Source organism: Myxocyprinus asiaticus, chromosome 23 (genome assembly GCF_019703515.2).
Source record: "Myxocyprinus asiaticus isolate MX2 ecotype Aquarium Trade chromosome 23, UBuf_Myxa_2, whole genome shotgun sequence".
NCBI lineage: Eukaryota > Metazoa > Chordata > Actinopteri > Cypriniformes > Catostomidae > Myxocyprinus > Myxocyprinus asiaticus.
In genome coordinates, this window is record NC_059366.1 from 19,398,903 (window position 1) to 19,423,295 (window position 24,393).

The 24,393-nt window shown below is 40.1% G+C and overlaps 1 protein-coding gene across 1 annotated transcript in view; it reads right to left on the reverse strand.

Moving 5' to 3' along the window:
• The window catches only part of lrpprc (leucine-rich pentatricopeptide repeat containing), a 90,491-nt gene extending 73,060 nt beyond the window's left edge, over window positions 1–17,431 (reverse strand). The window contains exons 1-10 of the mRNA XM_051650958.1: window positions 17,225–17,431; window positions 16,289–16,512; window positions 16,059–16,181; window positions 15,848–15,969; window positions 15,251–15,309; window positions 14,513–14,599; window positions 14,276–14,402; window positions 5,467–5,611; window positions 5,014–5,171; window positions 2,215–2,320 (exon numbers count right to left, since the gene is read on the reverse strand). Coding sequence (XP_051506918.1) covers window positions 2,215–2,320; window positions 5,014–5,171; window positions 5,467–5,611; window positions 14,276–14,402; window positions 14,513–14,599; window positions 15,251–15,309; window positions 15,848–15,969; window positions 16,059–16,181; window positions 16,289–16,512; window positions 17,225–17,403 — 1,330 coding nt within the window. The 5' untranslated portion in view covers window positions 17,404–17,431. The remainder of the gene's footprint in view (window positions 1–2,214; window positions 2,321–5,013; window positions 5,172–5,466; window positions 5,612–14,275; window positions 14,403–14,512; window positions 14,600–15,250; window positions 15,310–15,847; window positions 15,970–16,058; window positions 16,182–16,288; window positions 16,513–17,224) is intronic.
• Window positions 17,432–24,393: the final 6,962 nt, after the last annotated feature.

Below are 24,393 nucleotides of genomic sequence, written 5' to 3' on the forward strand. Positions count from 1 at the left end.
TTGGGAATGCAAAAAAGGTTAACAATTGTATAAATGTAAGTGCATATACATAAAAGGCATTGACAATAGATTAAATTTTTTTTTTTAAAAAAGACAAAAAAAAAACAACAAAAAAAATGAAACGAGACAGCCTCGATGACGTATGCGGTCGATAAATGCGACCTCCGGAGGATGCCGAGGACAGCCTTTGTTCGTGCCTTGTCTGTCACTCTGTCGCTGTTTATTGTTTCCACCGGGTACCAAAAATGCTGCCACACAAACGATTTAAAAGTGGCGGGGACATCTTCTATGCTAATTTCACCCTCACACTCCGTCATGCTGATATCAACAAGAAATAGTGTCACATGGCACGAGATCTCGTCACACCCCTATTAAGCAGCCTCTGAAATTTGACCTAAAAATTCTTTTCAACAACACAACTTTACACGTCATAGAAGGTGTGTACCAGATTAAAGGGACAAGGTATTTTTTTTCAGACAATTGACAATTTCAAATATATTTTCTAAAAAATGTGCAGAACAGAGTCAAGCCATTTCATATCATTAAAGTTTTTTTTGTCTATTTGAAAGCATTTTCATGACTAAAAGTGTCATATTTTGATATTGACCCAAATGTTGTCAGAAATAGCCTATTTTGTGAGACACAAAGCTTTCTTTACAGAAGGGGGCACTAGCAGCTCACAAAACTGAATCCTCCATTGATCTGCATTCAAATCATTCAAAACATTTTACAACTCATCTAATTTTTTCACTCTGGAGTGTAAATTGTAATTAAAACTGATAGTTGCAAGGATTCATACTTGTTAAATCCGCAACAGCAGTATCTATAAAATATATTTTTTAATCCTCCAGTAACAATTTATTGTGATTGGCCCATTCTGAACAGCGCTGCCAAAAGTAACAGGTGCCACGTGACAGTGCCGTCTATGCGCTGCCTACTTCAGCAGTGGTCTGGACCTCTGCCCATATGGTTAAAAAGAACCGGCTCATAAGAGTAATTTGTTCATGAATTTGACACTACTGGTCACGTTTCTTGCTGCACATGCAAGTGAATAGCGCATCTCGAAACACTGTCACAGTGTGTTAGTAAGGTGTTTCGTCTGCACCAGTAGAAGAATGTACATTATGTTTATGAACCGTTAACAGTACCGACAGTCTAGGAGTTCTCCAAAGAGTTCCTAGCTAGGAGTTTTTGCTTAAAAGCTAATTGACAATACTGCTAAGAGCAAGTTTTAGGAAGGAAATCTTAAGAAGAGAGTGAGGTGGAGTTGCTATTGATGATGTCACATTTTTGAGCGTGCTCTTCTAAATCTCCGAAGTGATTGGTAGACAGGGAAGCTCAATTTGTCAGCAAATTCCTCAGACAGACAGACAGACAGACAGAAAAGAAAGAGTGATATATATAGATAGAAAAGAAAGATGGATGGATGGACAGATTTATTTTTAACAGCTGTTCCCAAATTTCCGCATTAGGAGCTATTTTTGTGAAGGTAAATCAGTAGCAAAACTCGAGAGCTTGCAAATTTGGATTTGAGAACTTGTACAATAAATATTTGTACTCATAAGTTGAAACTTACACTTACAGAACCGATGTGAAAACTTGTCAAATAAAAATTTGAAGTTGAATGTTGCAATCTGCACTCACAGACAATAATTCAAAGCTTGTGTTCTGAATTCCCAATTGCAGACAAGTAGTCACAAATGTGTAAAACGACATTCACATAAATACAACTACAGACACAAACTTGTATTACACATTTACTTTTGTACTTTAATTCATTTTCACAGTACAACCTCTCAAATCTGGCACTGCACATCTTCACACCTTGACTTTTGCAACTACTTTTGCGGAAAAACCTGCAGCACAACTCACTTAAATAAATATATTTTCTATACCAGGAAAACACTATATTTACTCTCAGCTAAACTTAAAAATAAAACCTTGTTGAACTTGTAGAAATCACTTACTGTATATTTCTGAGTTTGTTGTACTTAATTTATGCGGTTAACTGAATGCACGGACCAACTTAAATTGTTAAGTTGGCTTTTTTGCCAAATGAATTTGCCTTTAAGTTGTCTCAAATTTAAATTAAAAAGTCCTGACACTGGTTGACTTAATTTTTAATTGAACGTTTTCTAAACTTCTGTTTTTTTTTTTTGTTTTTTTTACAGTGTGGTTTAAACAGGAGAAAAAAATCTAGTTCATTGTACTCACCAGTCTTCTTGGCATCCAGAGCACACTGAAGTGTGAACTGCAGTGGTGTAGAGTGCAGACCAGAATCTTCGAGATCTTTGCAAAATCCAGCCATCTTGTCCACAGACTGCAAGACAAAAACACAAAAATTAACAAAGCTTTTTCCAGCCTTAAGTTCTCACAAAGCTTCATCATGTAACTCAAACAAACAAGTTCAAAGACATTACTAGTAGGGATGTGCGGAACGACTAATTTCACTGACATTTAAATGAAAATTTTGGAGTTTAAAAAGAAACCAACCTTCAGAAGTGAAAAAATTGATAATGAGACCTATTTGGCAATAAAGCTGATTCTGATTTAAAATACTTAATCTATTCCAAATCTGACGCTAAATTCTGCTGAAAAGGGGCATTTATCTGCGACGTGCTCATCTTGCATATCATAATTGTGCATTAAATATAGAACATGACATGTTCTATAAACATAGTTAAATATAGAACATCTTGTCACCCTGCATGTTCAGCCTTCAGCAAATACAGTTTTATTTATTGAAAACAATTGAATGAATAGTGCAGGACCAATAGAGCAACCCTATTAAGCCTGTTCTAAATGGAATTCACCAAGTCAAAGTTACTTAACATATTAAAACAGTCAGGACTTTTTTGAAAATAATTAACAGGCAAGTAAAATCTACGAGGGGAAAAAATGCGCAAAGATGTTACATGTATTTCACTAAGTGCGGTCATGCATTAGCCATACAGTACATCAAATATGACAGCTGTTCTGTAAAGAACGTTAACCAGTTACAGAGACCATGTAAAAAAAATAAATAAAAAAATAGCTATCCACCTTTTTCCTACATCCCGTGATGCTTAGCGAGAAATATGGGCGTTACTTCTGTTGAAAGTTCACACAGCTTTTGTTGCAGCGTACATCCATTCATTCTTTCATTGCGAAGTTGGGATTTTGAGGATAGCGTGTATGATTTTGTGAGGACATACATCAATCACTATATCAGTGTGTTAATGAATGATAATAAACTGCAAAAAAGTCAAAGACAAAGTGCGAACAAAACGGCGTGCTGTTTCTCCAAGATGCAGTTGAGATTTAATCTAAGCACAAACGCAACATTTTGAGCAAAATTATTGGTTGTTTTAGTGGAGTACCTGTGTTAGTTCAGCTTCAGATGTGTGTGCTTGTCATCTTGTCACCCTGCATGTTCAAACCAGACAGACACACTGAGGAAGAGCTGTGAAGTTCTCATACTTGGGTATGTAATCGCTTTTTCAAATTTTTCGATCGAACGGTTATTTCCTTTTAAATCCACACGTAAGTTTAAACAATTGTTCGGCGGGTGATTGACTGGGAAGTGGTGCTTTGCTGCTGTCCGGGATGCATCAGAACGCCGTTTTAACCTCAAATGCGATGTGGTTTTTGACTACCTCTGTATGTGTTTTTGTGATCCAATCACAAAACATTTTGCACCTCGTTTACAACTATATTTAGCGCTGACCATTTGCGATTGGATCATCCAAAACACATCTTATTACCAGCTGTAAACAGGGTCTAAAATGACTGCAGCCAGAGCTATGGAATGCTATAGAACGGCTTCGGCAGAAGTCCCACCCACATTCGTTTCCCCAGAAAAACCCCCAGGAAAAAGGTGGATAGAATAGAAAGAATAGGCCTGTGATGTAGCCTACAATAAACCTAATGTATTCTAGATAGTTTAACCTATTAAGCAGTCTGCACATCATTGAAAATAGCCTTCATAGCAGATTTTTAAAAATGGCATTCCTTGCCTAAAACAGTAATTTTCTAGGCTACTTGTGAATACTAAAAAGCATACATTTTTTATGAGCAAAATTAACACGTCAACACGGTCCAGTGAAAGACGGGACTTGACTCGCCTGAGGCGGCTATCCTACGCTTGAAAAAGCCCACTCAGTGGGAAAATAACACAGATTTAAAGAAGACTCAAATGTGCATGCTGAGTGAATCCAGCCAGGTCTCCTAAGCAACCAAATTGGCCCGGTTGCTAGGGAGGGTAGAGTCACATGGGGTAACCTCCTCGTGATCGCTATAATGTGGTTCGTTCTCGGTGGGGCGCGTGGTTAGTTGAGCGTGGATGCCGCATGGATGGCGTGAAGCCTCCACACGCGCTATGTCTCCGTGGCAATGCGCTCAACAAGCCACGTGATAAGATGCGCGGGTTGATGACCTCAGATGCGGAGGCAACTGGGATTCGTCCTCCGCCACCCAGACTGAGGCGAATCACTACGTGACCACGAGGACTTAAAAAGCACATTGGGAATTGGCCATTCTAAATAAAAATTAAAAAAAAAGACTCAAATGTGAAAACATCCATAGTGACCTGTAACCCAACATTTCGAAAATCCTCTTCCCGCACCACCAAAGTGATTTCACAGCTACTTTGCAGAGTTTTCTTGTCTAGCGAGAGAACATCTTTCTGGACGTGCCGCGAGTGAGAGAGGGAAGCACGCACAGCCTGAGATGAAATGAAACTTTGTATCTGCTCCAGATATCCTCTTTTTAAAATAATATTTGTATTATTAATTATATTTTAAATGTGTAACATTAATATGATAGCAATTTAATTACAGCCGGTGTAAAAATATAAAGCCAAACGTAAATGTGTAAAAATGTTGAACAGTTTAATGGGGAAAAATATTAACCGACTAGTAATTCCAGTGTCGACTAGCAGCATCAGAACCCTTTAGTTGACTAGTCTCGCACATCCCTAATTACTAGTACTCTTGATATGCACTTGTTAAGATACTGGGTTATGTTTTTCCTTACCTTGTCCATGTTGACGCAATGGCGAAGAAAAAAATTTCCTAAGTCTGGAGAATCACTAGTCTGTGACTCTACTTGCAGGCCGGTAAAGCTCTTCAGCACAGAAAATGCTGTATCTTCATGTCCCTGGGTAATCAGACTCAAGCAGAGGTTCATAGCATCTGAGCAAATAGATACAACATGGGTAGAGGTTTGTGTTAGTATCAAGATAGAAAACTAAATTAATCATTTATAACTTACCCAAAATCCCATTTTACTGTATGAATACTTTATGTATACCATTTCTCTAATTTGCTTGCTTTTTTATATTTAAAACGCTTAAAATATGAGCTTTTTACTTCTTTAAATACATACGGGAGCATTATAGCTCGCAGTAACTGCTTAGGGCTAAGTCCAAAGCTAATGGTCTGGCATTCTCTTGTCTTTTTCACATAACAGTGGTTTGAGTGGGCTCACCTGGTACATATCCTCTCTCATGACGCATGCGCTCCACAATCTCAGGCACGTACTTCTGGTGGCCGGCCTTAGTCAAACTGAAAATCACCTGCATCAAATCTCTGTCCATAAGATGGATGTCAGCATTTTCCACTGTCTCTAGAGTCTAGACAGGAGGCAAAATATGATTACAGAGAGCTTTACTTGAAGATAATAAAAAGCACAATATGCAAGAAATTCCCCGATTATGTTATGACTCTTAAAAATAACCGATACAACGTGAAATTAAGAAAAACAGAGCATAACAATAAGGATGGCCCAACTGCCCCGTGCTAGTGTGCAAGTGTTTTAGGCCAGTTGACGTCAGTTGAGTATTGTTTTACAATATATTAGGGTTGCACGGTAAACCGGTACTAATTAAATATCACGACACCAAAAAATTTAAATGGTACGTTATCATCATTCATTTCGGTACCATATTAAAGTATACTGCCATTAGCAAAATGTAATGTGAAAATTTTGAGAAATCAAAGAACTTATGAATATAATAATAAAAAAGCCTCTATGTGGCCAAGTGTGATCATTAAGCAGCAGAAGGATGCCATTTAATGAAATAATATATTCACATGCGCTGCGCAGCACAGTGCGAATAAGAGGCACCTCTCTGCCCTGTCATCTCCTTCACACACACGCAACACTCAGGCACGCACATGCAACACTCAGGCACGCACACGAACACACACAAACGCCATACACACTACGAATGCTTGATTTTCATGCAGTGTGTCCAATAGTATCCATCTGCTGAGCCACAGATCAGTGTGTTGAGTGTATAAACGGCTGTGAACTCTCAAATGAACTCTTTCTCCATTGCAGCTCAAGATTTCAGATCGCGTGTCACGGGAAGCTTGACATAACGAACCCTTCACAAACAGGAAGAACTTCAAAGATCTTTCAAAATAAAATGCCCGCTGAAATAAGCGCTCTTTTCAACTGATTGCGTGAAGTTGAAGACATTATGACAGAAATATATTACTACTGTATAAAGGTGTAATATTCAAAGCAGTTGCAATAATACTCATGGTAGCAATAATATAATATTAAATGGTTACATTATTAGCATTATTATCTGTAAGCAATATCACATAAGGAAGTGTACTGAATATCAGCATGTTGTGATTCGGCCATGGCAGCTTTTTGCCTCAGGTAATCAGATTGTTTTCATTTAATGTTTTCATTAATACTGTAAAGCTCTGGAGGGGGGGGGGTCACGTGACACCATGCAAGAGGCAGACGTGTGAGCAATGAGCTCTGTGCACTTTGCTAAGTTTTTTATTATTTTCATGTTATAATCTGGTGAAATTTGATACACCCAGTTACACATTTGTTCTTTGATGCAAAACATGGCAAAGAAGTCAAAATCCTCAGGCTCCGGAGACATTATAAGACACTTACGTGTTCAGGATGAAAGCCCCGACAGACCTACAGACCAGGGACTCGATTTGGATGGCGCGGTGGGAGAAGGAATCCAGCGTCAGTTGTCCAACATGTCGGTGATGTTGAAGAAGATTCTTGCTGACTTGGAGGATCTCGCTGTAATACGTCGATCGATTACGGCGATGGAAACAAAATTCTCTGAGTTAGCTACAAGAGTGACTGATGTTGAAAAATGAATCGATTTTCTGGAATCTTCAGAGAGGGAATTAACCGCTAATCCGCCCACGACCAAAGTCGATTTGGAACATCTCCTTGAAAAGCTTAAAGATCTTGAGAATAGAAGCCGCAGGAATAATGTTCAAATTCTTGGAATTCCTGAGCATGAGGAGGGCAGAGATATGGTGAAATTCCTTGAGGAGCTTTTCCAGAGTCTGCTTGACATAACAGGCCATAAACTGGAAATCGAGCGAGCTCACAGAGTCCCTGCTCACAGATCTGCTGAGCGAGAAAGGCCCCAATCGATTCTGGCCAAATTTCTGAGATCATCCGATAAAGATTTTGTGTTGCACCAGGCGAGGAGCAAAGGGAAGCTCTCTTGCAAGAACCATAATGTTTTCTTGTTCCCGGACTTTGCGAGTTCGACAAGAGAGAAACGCGATCGGTTCAAGTAATGCAAGAAACTCTTACATCAGAAAAAGATCTCGTTTGCTCTGATGTTTCCGGCCAAACTGAGAATGGAAACGAAAAATGGTTGCCAAGTATTTACATGTCCAAATCAGGCAATGTCTTTTATAGAATCAATGTCTGAGTAAACCACTGGATGTTTCTCATGTGAGTGGGTCGACTCGCTGTACTTACTCGAGGAAGCTGGGCATCATTTTGGTTTCTTTTTTCGTTGGCTCCACCGTGTGGCTGGAGCTTGTTTTGTGAATAACACTTTTCCTTAAAGAAATTTTGCATGGAAGTTACCGGCCAGTTTGAGAGTGGACACTACGGATAACCGCAAAATATCTACATGCTCACCCAAAGGATGTCTTTTATAAAGCTGACAGATTGTGTAAGTCATGGTATATACTTTTATACGGCCTCTGAGTGAATTGACTCGACCATCCGGGGAACAGGTATACCGGTTTTGTTTCTTTTTGTATTGATTCCGCCTAGCGGCTGGAGCTTGTTCTATGAATAACACTCCTTTGGAACAGCTGTGGATTAATCTGTTCGTTCTTCGTGCTTATTCCTCCTGTTGGCTGTAGTTTGTTTTGAGTTTTTTTTACGGGACATTGGAATGATCACGTCATCCGCTGAACTCATAACAGCCGGCTCACTGAACATTCGTTTGTCTGTCCGAGGAATCTGAACGGTTTTATATAAGCTGGAATTTGTTTTGTGGAAGATCACACCTTTAAAACAATTCTGTGAATTAATCTACACATTCTTTGTGTTCATTCTTCCTATTGACTGGGTTTATTTTACAAAGTATTTTCTGTTATGTAATTTTGCCTCACAAATTTGTGTGGCAAAATTGAGTAATCCGATGGCAAAGTTGTCGTGGGGGCTCGTGGGCGTTCACGGACCTTTTGAGTTTAGAGGGATTGTCGCCGGTTGGCACTTCTGTGCGCGGGGTTAATGCGCACGTTTTTCTTTTTTCTGTTTGTTTTGTTCAGAGGGAAGTTCGGGGTTTGATTGTTTCACTAATGGGGAATGTGGTCTGTATAATTTTGTTTTTCATCAGGGCTTTTTTATAGATCTTGAAGGGATGTTGCAAACCACTGGCACCCCTCATGATATAATTTTGGGAGGAGACTTTAATCTTTTGATGGACTCAATCCTTGATCATAGTGAAGCAAAAGTGTGCAAGCCCCCTAGAGCAACGGCGACGCTTCACAGAATGTGTAAAAATCTTGGTCTTACAGATATTTGGAGACTTTTGAACCCATCTGGGAGGGACTATACATTTTTTTCATCAGTCCATAAGATTTATTCTAGAATAGATTTTTTTTTTATATCCAAATCCCTCATTTCATATGTTGTTGATTGCTCAATTGGAAACATTTTAGTCTCAGATCATGCCCTGGTGAGTTTAGAGGTGATGCCACATATAGAGAAAAAGAAATCATATAGTTGGCGCTTTAATGTATCCCTTTTGCAAAATCCTGATTTCCAACAAATGTTAAAGACTGAAATCAATGTTTATATGGAGACCAACTGGTCCTCAGTATCCTCTGTGGGCGTGGCTTGGGAGGCACTTAAGGCGGTTTTTAGGGGTCGGATCATACAGTATGCCTCATTCATCAAAAAATCCAAAGCACAAGAACTTATGGAGTTGGAAGGAAATATTAAAAGTGCCGAGGCAGAGCTAAAGCACCGTATGTCAGCTGATGGCCTCAGAGAATTGACTAGATTGAAATACAGATATAATACTATTTTGTCGCAGAAAGTGGAGTTTTGGTTATTCAAGGCAAGACAGTCATACTTTGAGTCGGGGGACAAAGCAGGGAAGCTTTTGGCTAGATATATAAAGCAGAGAGAGTCTTTTTTTTACCATTCCCTCGGTGAAATCTGTTGATGGTGAAATTTTTACTTCAGCCATTGATATTAATAATGCTTTTAAAGAATTATATCTTGATCTCTATAGTTCCACGTCTTCTACTGATGAAGATATTAGAAACTTTGTGGAATCATTAGATCTTCCTAAACTGACGACTGAGCAAAAAAAACTCTCTTGATTCTGAGATAACCTTGGAGGAGCTTGACGAGGTAATTAAGTCCCTACCTACTGGCAAAGCTCCGGGGCCAGATGGTTTTGCCGGAGAATTTTTTTAGATCCTATGCTACAGAACTGGCTCCACTTTTGTTAGAAGATAATACTGAATCATTAAAGAATGGAAAGCTTCCTCCAACCATGACACAAGCCCGGATCAGTCTGATTCTTAAAAAGGACAAAGATCCAAGCGAGTGTAAAAGTTACCGTCCAATTTCCCTGATCCAACTAAATGTAAATATATTGTCAAAAATTTTGGCTAATCGATTAAGTAAAGTTATGACATCACTTGTACACATAGATCAGGTGGGATTTATTCGGGGCTGCAGCTCTTCTGATAACATCAGGCGTCTCATCAATATAATGTGTTCAGTAGCGAATGATCAATCTCCGATCACTGCCATCTCACTTGATGCCGAAAAGGCATTTGATATGGAAGAATGGGATTATCTTAATTAACCTTATGGGTTTGGGGGTTCATTTATTGGTTGGATTAAGTTACTTTATAGACACCCTGTAGCAGCGGTACAAACAAATGGATTAATTTCAGATTATTTTACTCTGGATAGGGGCACTCGGCAGGGTTGCCCTCTTTCCCCATTATTGTTCTGTCTTGCCCTGGAACCATTAGCAGCCACGATAAGAAAGGAGGATGATTTTCCAGGGGTGGTGGCGGGAGGCGTGCCGCATAAGCTTCTGCTTTACGCAGATGATATTTTATTATTTGTCTCTGAACCTACTAGATCTATGCCTTGCCTCCACAGAATTATTAATTCCTTTTCCAAGTTCTCAGGATACAAAGTCAATTGGGCTAAATCCATAGCTTTGGCTCTGACAGCGTACTGCCCAGTAACGGCTTTTCAGCCGGGCGCCTTCCAGTGGCCCAAACAGGGCATTAAGTATTTGGGGATGTTATTCCCAGCAAATTTGTCTGTTTATTTAAGTGTCAATTTTGACCCTTTAATAAAAAGGTTTGAGCGATGTGAGCAGGTGGGCTTCATTACATTTATCGATGATTGGGAAGGTTAATGTTATTAAAATGAATAGTATTCCAAAATTTAACTACCTGCTACAATCTCTCCCTGTAGATGTCCCCCTCTCTTATTTCAAGGAATTTGGTGGCATAGCGAAGTCCTTCATTTGGAATGGTAAACATCCCAGATTGCATTTTAATAAGTTACATAGGCCGACAGACAAAGGAGGGCTAGGCCTACCCAAGATTTTGTTTTATTACTATGCGTTCAGTCTCAGACATTTGGCTCATTGGTCACTTCCACCTGGGAGAGCCCCTCCCTGGTTTGTTATTGAACAGGCAGTTCTTGCCCCTATTTCGCCATTACAAAGCATCTCTATCAAACTAATCGGAAAAGTTAAGTTACACCCTGTTATTTCGCATTTACACTCGGTATGGACTAAAGTGTCCAGATTGTTTAAATCGGACACTTGTTGCCTCGAGCATATGGCAGAACCCAAGACTGTGTATTGGCAAGTCTCCTTTCTGCTGGCCAGAGTGGATTGTGAGGGGGGTTGCTATGCTCGGTGACTTATATGAAAATTCCAAATTTTGCATAGATTTTATTGGACCCCCTCTAGACTGTATAGACTTGGTCTTAAAGACACACCCACCTGCTGGAGATGCCAATCGGAGGATGGAGACATGGCCCATGTTTTTTGGTGGTGTATCGAGATCCAGAAATTCTGGTCGAAGGTTCAGAATTTTCTGTGCGACGTGATGGGCACTCAGGTTTCGTTTTGCCCCAGACTTTGTGTTCTGGGCGTTGGGGCGGTCATCGATGTGGGGGATGGCCATATAGAAAACTGGGTTCTGACATGTGTGATGATCGCCAGGCAGGTTATTTTGAGGGGTTGGGGTTCAGCTGGTGCGCCCCCATATCCGGAGTGGTGCACGGAGGTGGGGAGGGTGGCAGCTTATGAGGAGGTGTCATCTGGAATACGGGGTGGCTTGGATAAGTTTATTCGGAAATGGGGCAGGTATTTGGAGGGCTCTCGGGTGGGGTGTGGAGAGAGTAGTGTATTATAGTTAGTATGATTATTATGTGTGTGTGTATGTATCTATGTGTTATATATATATATATATATATATATATATCGGTTTGATTTTTATTTCTATATATTTTCTTATGTTTGACCACAGTGTAGTTTTTTGGGGGGCAAGGTCGGGGAAGGGGGGTTGTGGGGTTTAAAAGTTGATTTTATATATATATATGTTGTACATTTCGTTGTATGATTTAATAAAAAATGTAATTACAAATACTGTAAAGCTCTGTTGTGCATTTTTATTTTTACAAATAAATTAAATAAACTCAGCAAAAAAAAGAAACGTCCCTTTTTCAGGACACTGTATTTTAAAGATAATTTTGTAAAAATCCAAATAACTTTACAGATCTTTATTGTAAAGGGTTTAAACAATGTTTTTCTTTTACAATTACAATGTTCAATTAACAATTACAATTAATGAACATGCACCTGTGGAACGGTCATTAAGACACTAACAGCTTACAGACGGTAGGCAATTAAAGTCACAGTTATAAAAACTTAGGACACTAAAGAGACCTTTCTACTGACTGAAAAACACCAAAAGAAAGATGCCCAGGGTCCCTGCTCATCTGCATGAACGTGCCCTAAGGATGATGCATGGAGGCATGAGGACTGCAGATGTGGCCAGGGCAATAAATTGCAATGTCAGTACTGTGAGACGCCTAAGACAGCGCTACAGGGAGACAGGAAAGACAGCTGATCATCCTCGCAGTGGCAGACCACGTGTAACAACACCTGCACAGGATCGGTACATCCTAATATCACACCTGCGGGACAGGTACAGGATGGCAACAACAACTGCCCGAGTTACACCATGAACGCACAATCCCTTCATCAGTGCTCAGACTGTCCGCAATAGGCTGAGAGAGGCTGGACTGAGGGCTTGTAGGCCTGTTGTAAGGCAGGTCTTTACCAGACATCACCGGCAACAATGTCGCCTATGGGCACAAACCCACCTTCGCTGGACCAGACAAGACTGGCAAAAAGTGCTCTTTACTGATGAGTCGCGGTTTGTCTCACCAGGGGTGATGGTCGGACTCGTGTTTCTTGTCGAAGGAATGAGCTTTACACCGAGGCCTGTAATCTGGAGCGGGCTCGATTTGGAGGTGGAGGGTCTGTCATGGTCTGGGGCAGTGTGTCACAGCATCATCGGACTGAGCTTGTTGTCATTGCAGGCAATCTCAACGCTGTGTGTTACAGGGAAGACATCCTCATGTGGTACCCTTCCTGCAGGCTCATCCTGACATGACCCTCCAGCATGACAATGCCACCAGCCATACTGCTCGTTCTGTGCGTGATTTCCTGCAAGACAGGAACGTCAGTGTTCTGTCATGGTCAGCAAAGAGCCCGGATCTCAATCCCATTGAGCACATCTGGGACCTGTTGGATCAGAGGGTGAGGGCTAGGGCCATTCCCTCCAGAAATGTCCGGGAACTTGCAAGTGCCTTGGTGGAAGAGTGGGGTAACATCTCACAGCAAGAACTGGCAAATCTGGTGCAGTCCATGAGGAGGAGATGCACTGGAATACTTAATGCAGCTGGTGGCCACACAAGATACTGACTGTTACTTTTGATTTTGAACCCCCCTTAGTTCAGGGACACATTATTCCATTTCTGTTAGTCACATGTCTGTGAAACTTGTTCAGTTTATGTCTTAGTTGTTGAATCTTTTTATGTTCATACAAATATTTACACATGTTAAGTTTGCTGAAAATAAAAGCAGTTGAAAGTGAGAGGAAGTTTCTTTTTTTGCTGAGTTTTTTTATGGAGACAGTACTGTGCAAAAGTTTTAGGAACTTGTGAAAAATGTTGCATAGTAAGGATGTCTTCAAAAATAATGACATAAATAGTTTTCATGTATCACTTAATGTCATACAAATTCCAGTAAACATAAAAAAGCTAAATCAATATTCAGTGTGACCACCTTTGCCTTCAAAACAGCACCAAATCTCCTAGGTACACCCGGACACTTGGTTGTTGGCAGATAGGATGTTCCAAGATTCTTGGAGAATTCACCACAGTTCTTCTATCTATTTAGGCTGTCTCAATTGCTTCTGTCTCTTTATTTTATCTCAGACTGACACGATGTTCAGTGGGAGGCTTTGTGGGGCCATGACATCTGTTGCAGGGCTCCCTGTTCTTCTATTCTAATCTTTTCTTTTCAAGTAATGTTTGGGAGTCTATCATTTATATTTTCTATTGACACACTAAAGCCGAAGATATAAATAACCATTTTAAGACAAATGCTTTTGTGAAACATCTTATGCGCCTACTGTTTTGCACAGTACTGTATATAGTTCAAAAGTATTATATTTTCATTTGATTAAAGCTGTACAGCATGTATTTGATTAAACACAATTTGATCATAACATGTAGTAATTAAAACATTTCACATGAAATCCAGAAAAGGCATAATTTGTATCTATGAGACTTTAGTAATTTTCTGTGTAATTTCATCAAAAATCTGAGTTTTTTTGTATGTGTGTGTACTATTACTACAATAATTTGAATATGTCTGAACCATTATTAAAAGCATTTCCTAAATCAGTGCATTGTACCTCCCATAAACACAGACCTGTTTAATTTTGTCAGCATCGCCTTTCTCAGCATATATATTGAGGAGAGACAGGTACGTGTCTGGGCCTGGTTCAATCCCCGCCCCTCTCATGACTGACAGGATGCCTTCAGCGCTATTTATGTCCCTGCACACACAGTACATCATCAATCAACACATATGTGACAAACGCACAGATAAAGGACACACAGAAACGGCATCAGGTCAATTGTACTGTTCAATAGAAAGTCAACTCACCCAGCCCGGGCATGACCTGTCACTAGAGAGTTGAAAACAGCTTCTGTGATTGGCAGGTCTTTGCTCTTCATAAAGCCCAGAATCGTACTGCAGGAAAAACATGTTGTGATACACCACAAGTCTCAAAAGTTCTGTTACAGCAGTGGCCATTTACACAAATTATGTTTTTGTGTCCATTTGCGCTGTTTTTCAATTGTTTTTCTATGTAAACATGCTTTAGATGCTCATACTATATTTGAACATAAGGCAAAAACTCGCTGCTTTTTCCGAATCTCGTGCAGGAGAGCCATGTTTTCTAGAAACTGCATCAAGTAAAAAATAACTAAAAAAAAAACACATCTTGAGACACCTGTGTTCTGTTCTATTTTTTGGACTATGTCTAGCTTTTTTTGTGCAAGAATGCTTTGACCCGAACGGCCCTAACTCATCATCTGTTTTCCAAACGCCATTATTACACCACTTGAATGGTCATTCCAAACGAAACTAAGAAGGTCTTTTTTTTATGTAGGGGCATTCCAAAAGACTGTTTGCAAAGGGTGCATTCAAACAGTAATGCCATGATCCCTCCAGAATGCCCACATCAAGAGCTCTGTACTTCGGAGTGATTTGGGCATAGGGATGATCACTTTCAATTTGCCCATCATTTCTTGTTTGACAAGACGTTTGATCTTACAGTGTTCTCATAAGGACACATAAATTAGCTAAAAATGTTACTTGGTAATAATAGTAATATCTCACCTTGCACCTTCAATGTCCCCATCCTGACAGTATGCAGCAATGAGTCTCTGGTAGGTCACCTAGACACAATATAAAAATAAAATAAAATATTATTTTTATAAACAAAAATAAAAACACAAGGCTAGTTAGCAAGAAAAAAACTATTTAAATTAAATATGAATTATTTGCTTGATAAAAAGTGCCATTGTTAGCTCTCAACATTCCTGATACTATTCACAATTTACAGTATTTGTGATGATTCATAAAATTAAGAAACACTGGGAATATTGCAATTATTTAATGTCCTTTAGCCATAAAGTTTCTAAAAGGGGTCATGACATGAGGAATCATATTTTCCTTGATCTTTTAACATGAGTTCATTGTACTATAAAAATATACTGTATGTTTCAGAACTCAAAACTTCCTCATCACAGCAGAAAAGAGCATTTGTTGAAACCAAGCTGCCAAATGGCTCATTCTCCACTTGTCAAACTGTGACAAACTTGTCAAATTTTCATCTGACTGCTTCCACAACAACACATCAATGCCTACTTTTCAATTTAATTTTGGGAAATTTTGTGTGGAAGAGATGCCTTGATTATTGATCATCAAACTCACCCTGTTTGGCAGAACATTAGCTGCTTCCATTTTAGCCAGGAATTCAGTTGGGGAGAATTTGAACTCATTCTGCAGGTAAGTCTTGAGCAGGGCATTGTAATGGCTCACATCATATGTGGCACCTTCAGTAAACAGAAATGAAAACATCAATATAAATGTTCACATTCTTAAACACATAACCAGAGCATGTTAAGGGTTCTCTGACACCTACCAAGTTCTTGAAGCTTTTCCCAGATACGTTGCGCTAGCTCTGTGCGCTCGGACAAGGGAACCTCAGGGAGCAGGGAACCGCAGCTTCTCAACAACAACAGGGCTTGATTTCCACTAGGATAACCTATTGGCAGGTGATTTCAAAGAAAAAAAATACATTTAGAACAGTGAGAGGTGGGACTACATTTACTGTATGTACCGAAACGGAGAGATCATCAAAAAGACAAATACCTGTTCTGCAAATATCATGAAAGATGCGAAGCAGCAGTGTTTTGGTGACCCTGCCTGTCCGTCTAACTGAGCTGTCTAGTTTCGCCAGAGCCCAGTCAAACTGCTGAGCCTGCTTAGAGCGGACTGCTAGACTGGGCTCGTCTTTAAACGGTCCCCTCTGCTCCGGGACAACTCCATACTGACGACAGCTTGCACAGGGCAAGGCCGATCTGTATGAAAAGAGGCTGCAGAAACCATATCTACAATAAGTCTATACCCATGACACTTCCAGGCTTTTATACCCTGTACTCAGTAGTCAGTCTATACATATATATGTACTGTAGGCTAGCCTAGTCATCTGCCATAGAAGCGGAGTGTGCCACATCTCAGTTATTTAGGTTATTGTGGACCCCCAGGATGGGAAGGATTGAGAGACAGCTCGAAACGACCTTGACATGCTGACATTTGACCTTTGGCACATGCAAACACTTTATTGGAACTCTAGAACTGGTTAAAAAACTGGTTGTTTACACAACAAAATACTTAGGTAGTATTGACACAAATACCTGTTTTAGGCTTGTTAGTTGAGTTGGGTTGAGTAATGCATTACTTAATGCTACCTAATTGGATTCCACATATAAAAAACTATGGTGAAATATATGGGTGAAATATGTCATAATATGAGTTACGAAGAATCAAAGAATGATTTAAGAGAAGCATTCATCTGATGCAGTGATACTAGAAGTTAGGCGCTTATGCAAGGAAGCCATATTTCCGTCACACAAGATCATTACATGTATACATAAATAGTTACAATTTAGTGACTATTTAAATAACTTGCATACACCACATTATTATTGTGTTATAACTGCTCGGTACATTTAAAAGAGGTTATCACTTCTCAATGACAACTGCATGATCTAAACACGCATGGCACGGAGTCACGCTGAGATTTACCTGTTTACATTGAATCGACTTGGGTCTGTCTTACAGCCATTAAACCCTACATATTTAGTCCAGACCGCTCCGCTGTGAAGACGACCTGATGTTAGTCCATGTCTGCTGCTCCCTATGACCTGAAGCAATGCAGTTGATGAATATTTGAGTAACCGGGCTGATCTTAAGAGCGCAGCCATGTTTAACCTGCAGAGGGAAGAGCGAAGGACATCCGCACCACGTGAAAGGCCAGAGGGTGACGGGCGAGACCACTGCAATCAGAGGGGTGTCTGAACACCCTTACCGATGAGAAGTACAGAAGATGCATCATTTTATTTATTTATTTATTTTTTATTTTTTTGTATAATTGTTTTACTTTATTTATTCGTATATTTGACGTTTTATTTTTGTCAGAACAAAGTGCACAAACAACAGCCAGAGTGTACAAAAATCATAAAGGGGAAATAATAATAATAATAATTTCCCAAAAGAGTATATCTTTCATAAAGCCTTATGTATCCCCTTTTGATTATTAATATTATATGCTTTGTATACTCTATAATTCATAGACCTACTCATGTCTTTTGTACACTGTCGATATGCCCATTTGAACGTTTTTTTTTTTTCGTTTTTTTTTTTTTTCGATTTCTTTTATTTCTCCTTTTTGTTCTCAGTTGGATTGTTTTGTTGTCATGTTGTTCTGATTACAGCAATAAAAAAGGAAAAAAAAGAAAAGAAAGAAAGAAAACGAGGCTGTGAGCGATACGGTCGTGAATAGAAGGTAACCCTCCTACGTCAATCTGCGAAACTCATACTCTACGTTAATATGAAGTCGAACAGCAATGAGGTGTGATTGTAAAAGATTATTTTAAATTGTTTGTTTTGATAAATAGTCATTTTGATGACCAATTCAATAGTAGCCTATAAAGTATTCTAGTAAACATTCAGAATGAAATTAAATGAAACATAAAACTACTAATTACTGGTCTTCACTGTTTTATTATATTCCATTAATACTTTTTAAAGCTAATATACAGCCAAGAGCATTGTTTTCTTGTTATTGTTGTTTGATTAATAATTATATACTTATCAATGGCAGGTCTATTAGTTCACTGTGATGGGGAGGAGGGCATGGCCAGGCCGTGAGGGTGCACAGCCGGCACTAAGTCAACTAATCAGCGGTAGAGAGAAATAAAGGAGAGCTGGAGACGCCAGTTTGAGAGAGAGAGCGACACACGCATCCGCTGTGTGCGTGCGTGCCTGTCTATGTGTTTTATGTTGTTTTAAGTTCATTTCTGTCATTAAAGTTTACAAATCAAATCAAATCAAATCAAAAGTAAATCACTTTTATTGAAGCTTTTATTGATCACTTTTATCAGCATTAAGTGCCGTGCAAACATCGCTATCAATCCAAGGTTTCTGGTTCGGGTAGAGCCGTATTGTTTTGGACGGAATAACATCCTCTACGCACTTTCTGATGAAACACGTTATGCTATCAGCATAAAGCTCGATGTCGTCATCAGAGGCGGACCGGAACATCTCCCAGTCCGCGTGATCAAAACAGTCTTGTAGCATAGAGTCTGATTGGTCTGATCAACACTGGATCGTTCTGAGGGTGGGTGCTTCCTGTTTCAGTTTCTGCCTGTAAGCGGGCAGAAGCAGAATGGAAGAGTGGTCCGATCTGCCGAATGGTGGGCAGGGGAGGGATTTGTAGCCATCCCGGAAGGGAGAGTAGCAATGGTCCAAAACCCGGTCCCCTCGTGTGTTAAAACTGATGTGTTGATGGTATTTTGGTGCAATTGATTTAAAAATGGCTTTATTAAAGTCCCCGGTCACAATGAACACGGCCTCAGGGTGCACGGTTTCCTGCTTGCTTAGAATCCCGTACAGTTCCTCGGTCTGTGTCGGCTTGTGGGGGGATGTACCCAGCAGTGATAATGACCGCTGTGAATTCCCTCGGTAGCCAGAATGGTTGACACAGAATCATGAGAAATTCCAGATCAGGAGAGCAGAAAGACTTGATAGAATGTACGTTCCTCTGATCACACCAGGATTTGTTGATCATAAAACATACACCACCACCTCTGCTTTTACCTGAGAGGTCTTTCGCTCTGTCCACTCAGTGCACAGAGAACCCCGTGGGTTCGATGGCTGAGTCTGGAATCTCTGCAGACATCCAAGTTTCTGTAAGGCAGATAATGCAGCAGTCCCTCATCTCTCGTTGGAAAGAGATCCATGCTCTCAGCTCGCAGAGCTTGTTGTACAGAGACTGAACATTTGCCAGTAGAATACTGGGTAGTGGGGGTCGATTTGCACGACGTCTTACTATGATGAGAACGCCGGTTCTGTTTCCCCTTTTCCTTCTGCATTTTTGTGGCCGGGTAGCCCAGACAAAGGGCTCCGCTGGCATGTTTGTAAACAGCGGGTCAGCATTGAGGAATTTGAAGTCCAGTTTACGGTCTAATTGCAGAACCAATGTCCAAAAGTGTTTGTCTGTTGTAGACAATAAGGCAGACAACATCCAAGACAAAAAACATTAGAAATGTAAACAAAACAAACAAAAAACTGCAATGTTGTTTCGGAGCTCGCAACACAGCAGCCATCTTGAGTCCAGAAAGATGATGTTGACTGTTCTGCCGGTTCCTGCCTCCTCCTTGCCCATCTGTTACATTGGTGCCAAAACCCGGAAGGAGCAGGGATGCGCTGTCGTGGAGTCCTTGCCGCTGCCGTCCGCCAGGAGAGGAGCCACGGCCATCTGCTGGGGGACAGAGGGGTTGCTGCCGGCTGCCGGGAGTCGGAGGAACCGCTGCCATCCGTCAGGAAGGGGAGGAGCCATTCTGTCTGCCAGGGGTCAGAGGACTCGCTGCTGTCTGCCATGGGAGTAGCCGTTCAGTCCGCCAGGGGTCAGAGGACTCACTGCCGTCCGCCAGGGGAGGAGTGGCTGTTGTCCGCCAGAGGGCGGAGGAGTGGCTGAGGACCAGGTGATGGCATGTCCGGGGAACGGCGAGCATGTTTTTCTCTCTCTCCTCTATCTCTCTCTCTGTGTCTCTCCTGCTCGCCCTTTCCCTCTCCCCTCTCCCCTCTCCCCTCTCCCTCCCCTCGTCTCTCCCCAGGTTCCCAGGAAGCAGGGTGGTCCATCGGCTGGCGGAATGGCCGGAAGGGCAGCATCTCCCCTCCAGAGATGGGAGAGAGGGGTAGGACAGTCCAGATGGCGCCCTGGCCTGAATCGGGCATGGGAGGAGTACGACGAGAAGGAGGGCATGGCCGGCCCGTGAGCTGGGTCAACTAATCAGCGGGAGAGAAAAATAAAGGGGAGCCAGAGACGCCAGTTTGGGAGAGAGAGAGACACACGTGGCCACTGTGTGTGTGTGTGTGTGTGTGTGTACGTCAATGTGTTTTATGTTGTTTCAAGTTCATTTCTGTCATTAGTTTACATTGACTGTTCTGCCAGTTCCTGCCTCCTCCTTAGTCATCCGTTACAGTAACATACTGTATATTCTTCAGTCCCTTGTATAAACACCCCCCCCCCCCCCCATGGAAGTAATTCATCAATCAATAATTAATCACAAAATTTAATGTATTATGATAGTGATAACAATAATTAAAAAAATCTTTACAAATAAAAAATCTCAGCAAAAAGATTTTAGTTCTAATTTTCTAGATCTAAAGAGACATCAGTTTTTTGTTGTTTTTTTCAACAGAAACACTGTCGATAATTTACTATTAATGTCAAAATGGTATGTGGTATATTTTACGGTCAATTTTCTAAACGTACTGCATTCTTTGATTGTCTGAAGGAAGCTTATGAAACTTGGCCTGGAGCCTGACCTTAATGAATATGACATTTTCATTAATAATGAAAAGTTGTGTCAATCCATCAATCAATCCATACATTCATACATAAATATATAGCACATACATACATGCATGCATACTGTACATACATACATACATACAGTACATAAAATAGTTATTGTCTACAGGCCAATTGTCCTTGGAATAACATTATTTAATGATATTAATGACCATACCCTACTCAGTGAGGCAACATATTGTGCTCATGACGAATTAGAATTTGTTTAGATTTCAGAAAATGTTTATTATTTGATTAAATTTGTGAGTTACATTAGTGTATTTTGCTTGATAAGAGAGACAATGTTTAAAAGCCTTCTCAAGCTATAAGCTGATTGGTGCCAGACTGAGGTCAGTTTTGGAAAAGGTCAGCTAGGTGGGGTGTTGTCAAGCATGGACTAATGCCCACTGGGCCACTCTGTCTCATGCCGGGCATCAGGGGCCAGGGGGCCCCAATATGTCAGACGTGTGCCATGCAAAACTAATTTCCATGGCTGACACACACTCTCATGCATGCTGTCCCACACTGCAAGCCACCTGCCCAGCAGTACCAACTACACATCTGACAGGTGACACTGAACAGGCATTGCCTGCCAGGCATGTCGTTTCACCCGTATGGGAGTCCATCCCTGCCTGAATCTTACTCTGTCAAACCTTGTCTGTCGAGCCCACCCACAGTGGAGTGATGTTGGGTGTAGTGAGGATGGTTAGCTGCTTTGGCATGGCCTGGTGAGAAGCAGAAATAGCATTAATAACATCAAGGCAAGTACCGAGCTTGGCTAATAAATACAAATATAATGTATTGCTTTTTATGTACTGTATAGAGTAAATAAAGTCACACTGTTACTCTTAAATATACCTTAATTTTAATTTCACTTTAAACCTAACCTAACACATTCACATTTTCACTTTCCACTAAAGGTACACTCATACATTTTTTTGCTTATGTTGTGCTTGCCGTTATGGCAGTCATTTTTGAAGCAAAACTATACAAAAGCACAACTCATATGTTTGGAAAACATTACTGAGTGCACCTTTAAATATTATGTATGTAAACGTTTGTTTTGTATTCTGACTGAGATGTTAAAGAGCTGATATTCGACCATAACCTGCAGTGTCAGCGAGCATGTGCTGCCCCTGCAGTCATACTGCCAGTTTATCTCTAATTCCAGAGGGAGCTCTTGGTTTTCATTGGCATGAGAGCTAAAAGTGTTGAGCCCAGGGGATGAAATATCTCAAGGTCACTGAATTATAGATGAGGAGAGATGAGGTGAGCTGAAAGGAAATGGCCACTCCTCTCTCCCTTTCTGTTTGTTGAATGAACTCAAGGAAGTTCTGTACTATTTTTCTGCAGCGTGAATGTATCTGTTTTAGTCATTTATTATTCATCAAATTGATTAATTATTAACTGATTATTTTCCTGATCTTTCTTCTTGCTTCATATAATTGAAAACAGTGCCCCACATATCCTTTTCATTTTCTAACTCTAGACCTTTTGAATTGCAACAAATTGTATTTTACATTGATCAGAGGTCAACTGAGAAATAAATAAATAAGTAATAAAAATAAATATAAAATAATAAAGGGTGAAAAAAAATAGTGTACAGAATTCTGGATTCTTTATGACTTAATAATGTCTGGCAGGTTACCCAACAAGGCAAGGCACCAGCATCTTGTCACCTGTAGGTTATATCCAGAGGCCACTGCCATACCTTATTTTTCAATAATAAAGGAAGACATGTTGTCAAAGTGAATGTAGATAACTTTTAAGTCATTGCCTGGATTATGTATTAACAAGGCCATATTTATTAGGACCCCTCTTTAAAAAAAAATCTTAATAGAAAATTTTATTGAGAAATTAAGAATTTCTAGTACAATTTTTATTATTATTATTTTTTCATTTTATTTCTAGATATATTTATAACTCTTTACAAAAGGTTCCGTTAACCTTAGAATTTATAAATCTTTGTAAATGTTAATTAAAACATATACTAATATTTTTTTTAAATCAAAAGTTGCGTTAGTCAACATCAAACCCAAGACCAACCATAACAACAAACAACTGCGGTAAGTCATAGCATCTGCTCATGTTATTTCTTCCTGCATTGCATGGCAAATTTTTACTATAGCTTCTTCTGTCAGCAGTGAGGGATTCACATGTGATAAATGTAAGGAATTAGTCAGGCTGACGGAGAAGTTTAATGAGTTAGAGGCACGCATCCGAATGGTAGTGGAGGTCAGTGAGAAAGAGAAGCTGGTAGATACTGTTTCGGATGAGGGTAGCACAGTGAGCAACACACACACTTTGGTTCCGGATGTAGAGCCCCAGCAGCAGTGTGTTTGGGTGACGTCTCGGCTGCTTACTCGCTCAGAAAAGCGACACTACTCTCACGTTCCTTTTAGGGTTTCCAATTTACTCTCCCCACTCAGTGATGCACCCACTGAGAATCATGTTGAAAGAGCCCTAATAATTGGTGATTCTATTGTAAGGAATGTGGAAATAGAGACTCCAGCAACCTTTGTTAAATGTGTTTCCGGGGCTCGAGCGTCTGACATCAGATCAAATTTAAAAGTGCTGGCTAATGCTAACAATGGATTTTCTAAAATTGTTATTCATGTCAGCACTAACGATGTCCGGCTTCTCCAGTTGGAAATCACTAAAGATAATGTTAAAGAGGTGTGTGAACTTGTCTGAAGGGTCGAGGAGGAGGTGTTGCTACAATTTACAGTGAAGTTTTTGGTGTTACACAGAGGACAGGAGAAGTTTAAGTCTTTTGAACTAATAATGCTTAATGTTACACCGTCAGATATAAATAAAAAATATCTGTCGTCTTTTGCCCTTGCTACAGTATATACAGTAGATCACCTGGGCCATACTCAGATTTCCTTGGTGAATTTACAAAATTTCTATCAGTTCTAGTAGTTAATCTAGAAAGAGCTTTAATTGTTGGTAAATTCAACATTCACACAGATAATGAAAATGACACATTGGAATTAGCATTTATTGATATTCTCAACTCTCTTGGAGTCAGACAAAATGTAACAAGACCAACTCATCGCCATAATCATTCGCTAGATTTAATTCTGTCATATGGTGCTGATGTTGATACTATAGAAATTCTACCACAGAGCGATGACATCACAGATCATTACCTCTTCTCTTGTTTGCTGCAATCAGCTAATGTCACTCAATCTACACCACGCTATCATTCAGGTAGAACTATTCTTTCAACCACTAAAGATAGCTTCACTAATAATCTTCCAGAATTGTCTCACATACTCAGTAAGCCAAAAAGTCTAGAAGAACTTGAATAATAACAGAAAATATAAATTCAGTC